This window comes from Salvelinus fontinalis, chromosome 30, assembly GCF_029448725.1.
Source record: "Salvelinus fontinalis isolate EN_2023a chromosome 30, ASM2944872v1, whole genome shotgun sequence".
In the NCBI taxonomy this organism is placed as follows: Eukaryota; Metazoa; Chordata; class Actinopteri; order Salmoniformes; family Salmonidae; genus Salvelinus; species Salvelinus fontinalis.
In genome coordinates this window covers 18,166,354-18,180,366 of record NC_074694.1, presented here as the reverse complement: position 1 = coordinate 18,180,366, position 14,013 = coordinate 18,166,354, and the positions used below count along the sequence as shown (strand labels likewise).

The 14,013-nt window shown below is 42.5% G+C and overlaps 1 protein-coding gene across 3 annotated transcripts in view; it reads right to left on the bottom strand.

Moving 5' to 3' along the window:
* Window positions 1-14,013, bottom strand: part of LOC129828752 (proteasome activator complex subunit 4B-like) — an 83,090-nt gene that overhangs the window by 62,857 nt on the left and 6,220 nt on the right. Inside the window, exons 1-5 of one of the 3 annotated variants that reach the window (XM_055889933.1) lie at window positions 11,512-13,085; window positions 5,531-5,671; window positions 4,917-5,033; window positions 3,697-3,753; window positions 1,135-1,179 (exon numbers count right to left, since the gene is read on the bottom strand). In XM_055889933.1, the coding sequence (XP_055745908.1) occupies window positions 1,135-1,179; window positions 3,697-3,753; window positions 4,917-5,033; window positions 5,531-5,667 (356 nt within the window). In that variant the 5' untranslated portion in view covers window positions 5,668-5,671; window positions 11,512-13,085. Of the gene's footprint in view, window positions 1-1,134; window positions 1,180-3,696; window positions 3,754-4,916; window positions 5,034-5,530; window positions 5,672-11,511; window positions 13,086-14,013 lie in introns of those variants that run through there. The other 2 variants (XM_055889930.1, XM_055889931.1) reach the window with 2 other exon arrangements.

The window sequence follows — 14,013 nt, the reverse complement described above, 5'->3', positions numbered from 1 at the left end:
TACTGAATAAAAATATAAATGCAACATGTATAGTGTTGGTCCCAAGTTTCATGAGCTGAAATAAAAGATCCCAGAAATGTTTAAACACACAAAAAGCTTATGCCTCTAAAATGTTGTGCACAAATTTGTTTACATCCCTGTTAGTGAGCATTTCTATTATGCCTACATAACCCATCCACCTGACAGCTGTGGCATATCAAGAAGCTGATTAAACAGCATGATCATTGCACAGGTGCACCTTGTGCTGGAGTCAATAAAAGGCCACTAAAATGTGCAGTTGTGTCACAACGCCACAGATGTCAAGCTTTGAGGGAGAGTGTAATTGGCATGCAGGAATATCCACCAGAGTGGTTGTCAGAGAATTGAATGTTCATTTCTCTACAATAAGCCGCCAACGTCGCTTTAGAGAATTTGGCTGTACGTCCAACTGGCCTCAGTTTGCTGATGTCAACGTTGTGAACACAGTACCCCATGGTGGTGGTGGGGTTATGGTATGGGCAAGCATAAGCTATGAACAACAAACAATCGCAATTTATCGATGGCAATTTGAATGCACAGAGATACCGTGACGAGATCCTAAGGTCCATTGTTGTGCCATTCATCTGCTGCCATGATAATGCACAGCCCATGTCACAAGGATCTGTGCACAACTCCTGGAAGCTGAAAATGTCCCAGTTCTTCCGTGGCCTGCATACTCACTAGACATGTCACCCATTGAGCATGTTTGGATGAATGCATACGACACATGCTCCAGTTGTGGCCAATATCCAGCAACTTCGCACAGCCATTAAAGAAGAGTGGGACAACCTTCCATAGGCCACAATCAACAGCCTGATCAACTCCGTGCGAAGGAGATGTGCCGTGGCACATGAGGAAAATGGTGGTCACACTGCACAGTGATTTTATTTAGTGTGGGAGATTGTTTTAGGTTAGGGATCTTTAATGTTAAGATCTCAATTTAATTTAAACATTATAACGTTCACACCCCTAGACAAAATAACTCTTAAGATGGTCCTCCTACTGTGTGAGTGTTGACCACCAGTGTCCCAAGATTAGGCCTAAATGCAACCATGAGCTCAGCAACTGAATTCATGAACAAATACATAGATCATAGGGGTTTAAAAATATACTTACGGTCTGCAGCTTCTCACAAGTGTTTTCAAAACGTTTTCCACCGAGCTAAAAACAGAGAGGGAGGAGAGAAAAAGAAAGAAATGAGAGACATCAGAACAGAGACAGATGTGTCTAAGGTGACTTAAATCAAACAATGAGCACACTGAACACACCAATGCAATTAGGACAAGGATGACTGACTGACTGCAGGTACAGCTAAACCACGCATTTAAATTCTACTGATCAAGTGTCGTGGGAAAAGGCCTGGCTCTGTACTCATTTAGGGTGTGGTGATCATTTCCAGTAGTGTTCATATATTATGGTGCCTGTAATCAAGCAGTAGAGCAGTATGTACCGGATCAACTCAAACACTGATGAAAAGTAAGGGATGTGTTGGGCAGGTGTGTACATCCACATAGCGAGGGAATGGAGGACACACAAACTGGCATAGCATGACAAAAGGACTACAGAAACACCCGCCCCACACATCTCCAGAACTAAAGTCATTGACTAGAACAATGTGACTATCCCAGGTCCGCTCAACCTTTGTCCTGGATGGCCATGGGTCAGCAGTGTAACAGCAGCACATGAATGGTACCTAATTAACAGATTTACTCTGTTCATTCACAATCATCAGAATGAAGTCTTTTGTTGGGCTTGGGGAAAGGTCTTGGAGGGAAAATGACTAGGCCTGAGGCTTTATGTAAACAGTAGGACTAGCCGTTATTACTTGTAATAAATGCTGACCTTGACAGTGGAGAGAGTTGCCCTTTAGGCAGATGCCCTCGGCCATTGTCTGAGGCTTTTTATCACCTAGCCTGACTAAACAGTAAACATATCTGGGGAATGTAACGGAAAAAGTTTTCCAACAGAAAGCGGTTAGGACAAGTTCAAGTAGTCCCTTGAAATGAGCATTACTTACTGCCATTGTCCATTTTCTTCTGTTTGGTGCCTAAATAATACAACCAATACTAGGCCTACATTACAGGACTTCTGACTGCTGTGGTTTTGGTTTAGTTACTTTTATTTTGTCAAAGTTACAATAGGGCCTCTGTATATAATGGCTTGTAAAGGTTAGACTCATGTGACTAAACTCAGTGTCACATAAGTGTCAAAAGATTTAGCTGAGGACCAATATAACCCCAGCCGTTACGCTCAAACACCCTCAATCCCCTGGCTTGCCCTCCACTCGTACATGCATGCTGAGCTCAAGCCATGCGTTCTAAACTGCCCCTCTGTCCCATTCAACCGCGCTCTAAGCTCTGTTTCATTTAACTATTTTTCAAATCAACCCGATTGCATTGCTTTAATTCAATAGTCTAATGGGAACGACAACATGAGCGATTTCTGCCAAGGGCTCTTAGCTTTGCATCTCAGGGCTTGAGTGAGGAGAGCCTAATCTCTCCTTTCTCCTGAAATGTGCACTTGTTCACTTCTCTTTATAGATTTCAAAGGAAATGATTGCTAGGCCTATATGGAAACTCCCTCTAGCCCATTCAAAACACAAATATAATGATTTTAAATTTGTGTGAAGCAGTGAAAGAATGCACACTTTAGGAGGAAGGAGAGATGTGTGAAGCAGTGAAAGAATGCACACTTTAGGAGGAAGGAGAGATGTGTGTGAAGCAGTGAAAGAATGCACACTTTAGGAGGAAGGAGAGATGTGTGTGAAGCAGTGAAAGAATGCACACTTTAGGAGGAAGGAGAGATTTGTGTGAAGCAGTGAAAGAATGCACACTTTAGGAGGAAGGAGAGATGTGTGATGCAGTGAAAGAATGCACACTTTAGGAGGAAGGAGAGATTTGTGTGAAGCAGTGAAAGAATGCACACTTTAGGAGGAAGGAGAGATGTGTGATGCAACCCCCAGACAGACCACACTAAAAATCACCAAAGTAATGCACCGAAATAATAATACAAAGCAGCATGACCAGAACACCATTACCAACGGCCCGACACTCAACCCACGCGATGATGATCACCCCTATCTCATACCAGTATACCGGGGGGGGGGGGGGGGGGGGGGGGGGGGGATACAAGAGCTTCTACCCTTATAATGACTCTCACAGCAACATTTGTGGTGAAAAAGAGAACAGAACCGCAAAGATATAAGCTACTGTAAAACTTTATTATTATCTGGCAGCATGATTAAGGCCAAAAACACATATGCATTGAACCATATGCATTTTTTACACAGATCTGTGCTCTTTTGTACCACAAAGATGTTATCCATCATGGCCGTTTAGAAACCGGTGACTTCAGAATGGGCTAGGCTACTCTAGTGGGTACTGCTGCAAAACCTACGTTGCTGACAGTGGGTCAATCCACCAAATCATACGGGACTTGACAAAGAAAGGGGGAGGGGGATACATAGTCCAGTTAGATGCAGTGCGACAGTGTCCAATGAGAGAAATGTTAACATTGCTTTTTGGTTGATTTGTAGTTGATTTTATGTCAAACAAGCTGCGTGGGGGTGTCCAGTGTGCTTTTTGGTTTTCAACATGCAACATAGAAAAATTAAAACCAAAAAAAGTGCCTCAATAAAAGGATGAAATAAAAAAAAACACAAAAGAACGTTGTCCTTACCACCTCTGAAACAATTTTATCATTACGTGTTTAGAGGAAGCACGAGGCCGTAGGGAACTGAATGTGAGAGGAGACAAAGGCATAAAAACACATTCAGATTCACACTATGAAAAGCCAATCCATTTCCATTAAATACATCCCAAAAAATGATAACACCTTTTTTTGTACTGCAGCAGCGCGTCGCACATTTTCTGATGGTTTTTTTTTTTTCACTGCTCGTTTTCTTTAAAAACAAAGAAGGGCCAAGCATCAGTAAACAAACAGTAGCAGCTTGCTTCCCTTGGTGAGAGAGCCGATGACTTATGTGCTAGCAAGGCTTTGTAGTGACACACAATGTTCCCATAGACCCATACAAGAGCACCTCGCACTGCTTGCTGGGAAAAAAGGTGTGGGAGGGGGTTTCCACTAGAATCCACAGCCAAAACTGGCTATATCGTAAAAAGCCATTAAAACAAACATTTGCTTTTTGGTCTTAATTTAAGGTTAAGGTTAAGCACAAGGTTAGCAGTGTGGTTAAGTTAGGGATATGTTTAAAATAAAATAAATGTAGAAGATAAAAATTGTAGAAATAGGCGGAGTTTCCAACTTTGTGGCTGTGGAAGCTAGTGATGACCAGGGAAGGCGGCTCTAGGGCTATATGGGGGTAGGTACAGATTTTTCCACATTCAGAAATTAGCCCAGGCAACAACTGGGGGCAGGGACAACAGAACATATGTGCATGTAAGAAAGGATGCATCAAGGGTGGGGCTGAACTGTATTAGGCAGTAGCATAGCAATAGGCAGTACCTATACAGCGCCAACAGATACCAACATAATAGAGCAATGTTTTTCACAATAAACCCATTTATAACACCACTACAGATTCAGGGGTGAGGTCCATAATAAAAAATAAAAAAAAGGTAGACTCATTGATATTACATCATCGTGCGAAGCGGGGCACCGCCACCTTCCTGCTTTTAGAATCTTCCATGCATGCCTCAAGGAAGAGCTCAAAATGGGAAGAACCAATAGCGGCAGTCTTGGATGATTTTTGGATGTCATTGTGTTGACGACTCTAATCGGGAAGTCACCCCGCAGTGTATGATGATGTCATAACACAGACTTAACACAGACATAACACAGACTAGTAGGTTGGTTTCAATGTGTCAATATGCAGAGTTATTTTTAAAAAAATTTAAAGGCTGTTTTAACCGTGTTGGTAAAAGAGAAGAGGGGCGTACTTGGGGAACCAGTTTAGTCCCAGGTGTTCAGTCTTTGAGTAGAGGATCCTGTCTTGCAGCTCGTACAGGGGTCTCCAAGGCAACTCAAGATCCTCCCGCGACAGCAGCTCTTTTTTCCTGTTAGAAATAAGAGTAGGTGGGGTTAAAACATGTAAAAGTACTTCATTTAAACTATGTCACTGTTGCCTCAGAGCTTCACACAATTAGGTGAGGGCAGGGCTCAATTTACAGAGAGTATTTCAACTCCTAAATGTGAGTGACACTTGAACTTCTCACACAATGAGGAAAACAGTAGACCAGCCAGTCACTGACAAACCAATAAATAAATAAAGGCTGTTTCGAGTCCTATAATGTGACATTGATTGATGAGGATGGCAAGACCTTGCATCATTCTGGTCTCAAGCTTGTTGATGTGGGTTTGTGTGTTGCTTACTTTAGGAGGTTGAGCGTGCGAGGCCCTCCACGAGCGAGCGAAGCCCATCACTGTGTGTGTAGCAGTAGCCCATGCTAACTTGAAGTTGATGAGGCGGGCCAGACCTCGCATCATGCCGATCTCCAGCATGTCAATGTGTGTGTTTGCATGCGTGACCGTGTGTTTAGCCCATGGGTCTTACTTGAGGAGGTTGATGAGTAGCCGGGCTAGGCCTTGCATCATACTGATCTCCAGCTTGTCGATGGTGATCAGCTCGTACAGCAGCTTGATGAACAGCACATGGTCCTCCTTGCTGAACTTCCTGCCGTACAATCGCATGTACCTACAAGAGAAGAACAGCTTTAGGCTACAGCCACAAAGACGCATGAACGCGGATTAAATCATATATTCATTCAACAACTGTCAGTTTTTACCAGTCAAAAGTTCAATTCAACGCAACTATTCTCGGACGAGCTGAATATCCAAAAAGGACTAAAGCCTAGTGTGTGACAGATCAACTCCGTTTACCAACATCCGTCAAAGGAGGACTCCCACTGGAAATATAAGGAATTTTCAGACACAAAATGTGGCCGGAGCCGTAGGGCTAGGCCTATAGCTGGCCTGAACATCCACGGTTCAAAGTGAGCTGGCCAGGGAATAATATATGCTTGACTTCTTGTATTGCGCAGAAGGGACAGAAAATTAGCTTTGGGCTATCCCTATATATAAAGTTAAATATAAAGTTGCTGCTGCACAATAAATATGTGCAAACGTTCTGCCACAGAGACTCATGTTCCTGAACAAAAACAGCTTTATGGGTATAGCCTAGTATAGAGCAGGTGAATAAGAAATGTAGTACGAGGGTTTTTCTTTATTTTTACTCTTTTCTACATTGTAGAGTAATAGTGAAGACATCAAAACACATATGGAGTCAGGTAGTAACCAAAAAAGTATTAAACAAATAAAAATTGATTTTAGATTCTTCAAAGTAGCCACCCTTTGCATTGATGACACCATTGCACACTCTTGGCATTCTCTCAACCAGGGACTAGGAATGATTTTCCAACAGACTTCGAGTTCTAACATATGGGATAAAGATACACTTGTTCATAAAGATACACTTGTGTCAGATTTCAAAAAGCTTTACGGCAAAACACAATATTCAATCATCTGAAAACAGCGTTCAGCCACAAAAGCAAGCCATACAGTTACCCGCCAAATTGTGCAGTCAACAAAACTCATAAAAAGCATTATAAATCTTCACTTACCTTTGCTGATCTTCGTCGGAATGCACTCCCAGGACTCCCACAAGAAATGTTAGTTTTGTTCGGTAATGTCCATCATTTATGTCCAAATAGCTATTTTTGTTAGAGCGTTTGGTAAACAAATCCAAAGTCAGGAAGCACGTTCACTAAAAGCTGACGAAATGTCCAAAAGTTCCGTAACAGTCCGTAGAAACATGTCAAACGATGTATTGAATCAATCTTTAGAATGTTTAACATATATCTTGAATAACGTTCCAACCGGAGAATTACATTGACTTCAGATGAGCGATGGAACAGAGCTCCCTCTCATGTGAACGCGCATGGTGAAAGCATGGTCAGGTCATGGCAGACCTGACTAATACCCCTCTCATTCAGCCCCCCTTCACAGTAGAGGCATCAGACAAGGTTCTACAGACTGTTGACATCTAGTGGAAGCCGTAGGAAGTGCAAACTCATCCATATCTCGTTGTGATTTCAATAGGATCTTGGTTGAAAATCGACCAGCCTCAGAATTTCCACTTCCTGTTTGGAATTTTTCTCAGGTTTTTGCCTGCCATATGAGTTCTGTTATACTCACAGACATCATTCAAACAGTTTTAGAAACTTCAGAGTGTTTTCTATCCAATACTAATAATAATATGCATATATTAGCAACTATGACTGAGGAGCAGGCCGTTTACTCTGGGCACCTCTCATCCAAGCTACTCAATACTGCCCCTGCAGCCATACGAAGTTAAGGTCGAGTGATTGTGGAGGCCAGGTCATCTGATGCAGCACTCCATCACTCGCCTTTACAATGCCTGGAGGTGTGTTTTGGGTCATTGTCCTGTTGAAAAACAAATTATAGTTCCACTAAGCGCAAACCAGATCGGATGGCGTATCGCTGCAGAATGCTGTGGTAGCCTTGCTGGTTAAATGTGCCTTGAATTCTAAATAAATCAGTGTCACCAGCAAAGCTCCCCCACACCATCTCCTCCATGCTTCACGGTGGGAACCACACATGCAAAGATCATTTGTTCACCTACTCTGTCTCACAAAGACACAGCGATTGGAACCAAAAATCTCAAATTTGGACTCATCAGACCAAAGGACAGATTACCACAGGTCTAATGTCCATTGCTCATGTTTCTTGGCCCAAGCAAGTCTTCTTATTGGCGTCCTTTAGTAGTGATTTCTTTGCAGCAATTCGACCATGAAGGCCTGATTCACGCAGTCTCCTCTGAACAGTTGAAGTTGAGATGTGTCTGTTACTTGAGCTCTGTGAAGGATTTATTTGTGCTGCAATTGAGGCTGGTAACTAATGAACTTATCCTCTGCAGCAGAGGTAACTCTGGGTCATCCTTTCCTGTGGCGGACCACATGAGAGCCAGTTTCATCATAGCACTTGATGGGTTTTGCGACTGCAGTTGAAGAAACTTAAACAATTCTTAAAATTTTCCAGATTAAGACATGAAGGTCAGTCAAAGTAATTATGTACTGTCGTTTCTCTTTGCTTATTTGAGCTGTTCTTGCCATAATATGGACTTGGTCTTTTACCAAATAGCCCTATCTTCTGTATACCACCCCTACCTTGTCAAAAAACAACTGATTGGCTCAAACGCATTGGGGAAAGAAATTCCACAAATGGATTTAAGGCACACCTGTTAATTGAAAAGCATTCCAGGTGACTACCTCCTGAAGCTGGTTGAGAGAATGCCAAGTGTGTGCAAAGCTGTCAAGTCAAAGTGTGGGTATTTTGAAGAAATTCAAATATATTTGGATTTGCTTAACACATTTTTGGTTACTACATAATTCCATATGGTGTTATTTCATCGTTGTGTATCTTCACTATTGCATAGTAAAATAGTAAAAATAAAAGTAAATAACCCTTGAATGAGTAAGTGTCCAAACTTTTGACTGGTACTGTATGTGCAAAGCAGATCGGGAAGGAGAAGATGCTAGGCCTTTAGCTAGATTCCGTTTCAAGGAAAGAAACTCCCACACACAAAGCTTGCAAAGTAACAATATTGTTTTAAACCTTGGCCTAACTTGCTAAGTCCCCCCCATAGGCCATTGCAATGTACTCAGCTCCAGGCAACAACTGTACAGAGATAGGCCTGCCATGCATGCCTTGAATGCTTCTTGTTCTTGCTGAGGAGCCAAAATACTTGTGTAGCTCTAGAATCTAGATCAACTATTGAGAGCAGAATTTCCATGTCTCTGAGTCTGGGCCAGCAGTGACTCAGTCATAGCCTGGTCGGACATATGCATTGGCATGTAGGCTTAGTCCCAAATGGCACCGTATTACCTACACAACACAGACAGAGTAACCTGATGTAATGCTACAACATTAAGAAGGTGTGAAGACACTGTCTTAGTGCAGCTATTTCCATAAACCAGGATGGAGCCTATACATTTGGAACAGGTCTCTTCTGGTTTGGGGAGCTCTGGCAAATGCCTTACATTCAGTACTTCTGAAATGGTTCACACAAACCTGTGCATCGATCTTTATCAATTGTATAGGCTATTCTATACCGAAGGTATACTGAAGCCTGGGGCACGTTCAGCAATAGGAAAGGAGGATACCTAGTCAGTTGTACAACTGAATGCATTCAACTGAAATGTGTCCTCCACATTTAACCCAACCCCTCTGAATCAGAGGTGCGGAGGGCTGCCTTTATCGACATCCACGTTTCGGCGCCGGGGAACAGTGGGTTAACTGCCTTGCTCAGGGGCAGAATGACTGATTTTTACCAGGTCAGCTCTGGGATTTGATCTAGCAACCTTCCGGTTACTGGCCCAACGCTCTAACCACTAGGCTACCTGCCGCCATATGCACGTTCCAGAACGTTGGGTATAGAAATATACTACGCAGAACAAACATGTATATCTGACATGCAGAATAAGGAATCAAATCAAATGCATTTGTCACATGCACCAAATACAATGGTGTAGACCTTACTGTGAAATGCTTACTTACAAGCCCCTAGCCAACAATGCAGTTCAAGAAAGAGTTAAGAAAATGTTTACTAAATCATTTAAAAAGTAACAAAGAAAATTACAACAATAATGAGGCTATGCACAGAGGGTACCAATACCGAGTCAATGTGCAGGGATACAGGTTAGTCGTGGTAATTTGTACATGTACACTACTGTTCAAAAGTTTGGGGTCAATTAGAAATGTCCTGGTTTTTGAAAGGAATGAAAATAACATAAAATTGATCAAAAACACAATGTAGACATTGTTAATGTTGTAAATGACTATTGTAGCTGGAAACAGCTGATTTTTAATGGAATATCTACATAGGCGTACAGAGGTCCATTACCAGCAACCATCACTCCTGTGTTCCAATGGCACATTGTGTTAGCTAATCGATCATTAGAAAACCCTTTTGCAATTATGTTAGCACAGCTGAAAACTGGTCTTCTTTAGACTAGTTGAATATCTGGAGCATCAGCAATTGTGGGTTAGAGTACAGACTCAAAATGGCCCGAAACAAAGAACTTTCCTCTGAAACGCGTCAGTCTATTCTTGTTCTGAAAAATGAAGGCTATTCCATGTGAGAAATAGCCAAGAAACTGAAGATCTCGTACAATGCTGTGTACTACTCCCTTCACAGAACAGAGCAAAATGTCTCTAACCAGAACAGAAAGAGTGGGAGGCCCCCGTGCACAACTGAGCAAGACGACGAGTACATTAGAGTGTATAGTTTGAGAAAGACACCTCAAGTCCTTAAATGCAGCTTCATTAAATAGTACCTGCAAAACACCAGTATCAACGTCAACAGTGAAGAGGGATAAAGTGAATATGCATAGATAATAAACAGCGAGTATCAGCAGTGTAAAAACAAAGGGGGGGAGGGTTAATGTAAATAGTTTGGGGGGCAATTTGATATATTTTTATGGCTCAATGGTGTAGAAGCTGTCAAGGAGCCTTCTGGACCTAGACTTGGCGCTCCAGTACAGCTTGCCGTGCGGTAGCAGATAGAACAGTCTATGACTTGGGTAGCTGGAAGTTGACAATTTGTTGGGCCTTCCTCTGACACCGCCTAGTATATAGGTCCTGGATGGCAGGAAGCTTGGCCCCAGTGATGTACTGGGTCGTACGCACTACCCTCTGGGGACCCATGCCAAATCTTTTCAGTCTCCTGAGGGGGAAAAGGTGTTGTCATGCCCTCTTCACAACTGTCTTGTTGTGTTTGGACCATGATAGTTTGTTGGTAATGTGGACACCAAGGAACTTGAAACTCTCAACTCGCTCCACTACAACCCTGTCGATGTTAATGGGGGCCTGTTCGTCCCTCCTTTTCCTATAGTCCACAATCAGCTCCATTGTCTTGCTCACATTGTGGGAGAGGTTGTTGTCTAAGACATCATCCCTATAGGCTGTCTAATCGTTGTCAGTGATCAGGCCTACCACTGTTGTGTCATTAGCGAATTTAATGATGGTGTTGGAGTCGTGCCTGGCCGTGCAATCACGAGTGATCAGGGAGTATAGGACGGGACTACCCACACACCCGAGGGGCCCCAGTGTTGAGGATCAGCGTGACATATGTGTTGTTGCATACCCTTACCACCTTGTGAACACTATGGTGTTGAAAACTGAGCTGTAGTCAATGAACAGCATTCTCACACAGGTGTTCCTTTTGACCAGACAGGAAAGGGCAGTGCGGAGTGCGATTGCGTCATCTGTGGATCTGTTGGGGCGGTATGCAAATTGAAGTGGGTCTAGGGTATCCGGGAGGATGCTGTTGATGTGAGCCATGACCAGCCTTTCAAAGCACTTCATGGATACCGACCTGAGTGCTACGGGGCGGTAATTATTTAGGCAGGTTACCTCCGCTTTCTTGGGCACAGGGACAATGGTGGTCTGCTTGAAACATGTAGGCATCACAGACTCGGTCAGGAAGAAGTTCAAAATGTCAGTGAAGTCACTTACCAGTTGGTCAGCGCATGTTTTGAGTACACGTCCCGGTAATCCGTCTGGCCCTGCAGCTTTGTGAATGTTGACCTGTTTATAAGGTCTTGTTCACGTCAGCTACGGAGAGCGTGATCACAGTCGTCCAGAACAGCTGGTACTCTCATGCATGCTTCAGTGTTGCTCGCCTCAAAGCAAGCATAAAAAGGCATTTAGCTCATCTGGTAGGCTCACGGCTTGGTTTCCCTTTGTAGTCAGTAATAGTTTACAAGCCCTGCCACATCCGACGAGCGTCAGAGCCGGTGTAGTAGGATTCAATCTTAGTCCTGTATTGATGCTTTTGTGTTTCTTTTTTTGTCCACCAAACAGAGATTTTTTTACTAGCCAAAATACTTTCCCTCCTAAAGTGACAACCACAAAACAAGATGAACATGCTTTGTAATGTTTCTAAAACAATAAACGTATTACCATGTAGTAAAAAGTAAATGTGGTATACCGTTTAATTTAATTTTGTGACCCTGAGTCTTTTAACCAAAAGACCACAGATGAGACGAACATCTACCTGCCCCTAAGGGCATGCGACTCAAGTCATGTTCGTGCCTGTGAGATTGAGTCTGACTCCTAGGTGGGTTGACTTCTTTTTCAAGTAAATTAGACCAACTTTTACACCTGTGCGAAGTAGTGATGCACCAATATGATATTTTTGGCCGATACCCAATATTTTCTGGCCAAAAAAAAAAGATACCGATAAGATATAAAAAAAAATTGCGGCCTTTTAAGCATTCTCGTACAGTTAGTTAACGGAAGCAGCGGTCTAAGGCACTGCATCTCAGTGCAAGAGGCATCACTACAGTCCCTGGTTCGAATCCAGGCTGTATCACATCCGGCCGTGATACGGGAGTCCCATAGGGCGGCGCACAATTGGCCCAGCATTATCCGGGTTTGGCCGGGGTAGCCAGTCATTGTAAATAAGAATTTGTTAACTGACTTGCCTAGTTAAAAAAAGGTCAAACACACACACAAAAAATAGGTTGTTTTGTTGGCATTTACATATGTCCCCATTACCAGTAAAACATAATCAAAACCTATTTCTTTCACTTACTTGCTGTGCTGTTTCATTGTTCATTTGTTCAGTCGTTTTATTCTCAACCAGGATTTCTATGGAACGCCGTTTGGATCTTTGCGTGTCAAATAAGAAAACAATGACCAGTTGATTACACTAATTGATGTGTCAAATAAGCTTGTTGACCAATCAGGACCTGAATATGACTGCACGTCACATAATTTAACGGGTTCATTCATTTTTTACGTAGTTATTACACATCGATTACACCATCACTTGTATTTGTCACAACGATTAATCGATACATATGCTATGATGCTGGTAAAGTTGTCTCGCGCATCTACAGTGCTGGTCATAAAAAAAAAAAAGCTCTCTCGCTCATGGATGCAAACAATGTTCTTCCCACAAAACATATAATGACATCTGTTTCAGTAACTATATAGCTAGGTGTCATCTAAAATAACCCTAATTCATAAGACAGTTTGTATTTCATTAATGGTGGTCGGATCCATCTATGTGAAGCTAGACACAATAAGGATTAGCCACAGTAGTAGACTTTGTGGTTAGCCTTCAAAAAGTACAGCGTTATTCTACTATCTGTATTAATTTGCATCACTATCAATGTCATACATTTATTTTGAAGTCAAACTGCAAATTCCACTATTGTGTCTAATCCTTATTGTGGCTAGCTTCACAACAGATAAGCAAGTCCGGTCGAGCCTCACTAGCCAGTTGAAGCTAGCTGGCTGCCTATAATGTTATCTTTGGGCAACAGGGTTAAGTAGTTGGCTAGCTATCTATTTTCATGAACTGAAGTTCAATTTCAATAGGCAAACAACAAGTGGCAACTTAGCTAATACTTACAAGGATTCCTAAATTGCTAAGAATAATGAAAATGATTGCAGTTTCTACTGGTCATTGTTTTCAGGCTGGTTGAATTGGTGCTAGCTAAGTACCAAGCTAAAGCTAGCTACCCCAGAAGTTGCGGTCGAACTAATGATGCTTTATTACCAAAGCGGTATTGTAAACACATCGTTTGTGGCCAGTGTTTAGACTTTTGTACAGCTTTGACAGTGCTACTGTATATTTGACACAAATAAGACCCAAACGGCGTTCCATAGTATGCATGTCTTGAAGCTAATAGCAGTGACGCTATTACTGTGTAACTCCGGTAGGGCAACATCTGAAAAATAGCTCACTTGGTAGTGTGTACTGGTGCTCGACCAGTCGGTGAAAGCCAACATCACCCACGACAGAGAACGGTTGATTGTCTAGGGCAATCAATTCCAATATCTTGGCTTTAATGGATTTCACCATCTGAGTTGTCCAGCAGTCATTTGAAAGAGTAAGACATTTTCAGCGAGACTTGACTGCTTGATCCACACAGCAGACATTGTGGGATAGGTTATGAATGCTGTGTTGCACGTGAAGCGTAAAATTTTACTTGGCATCATTACGAC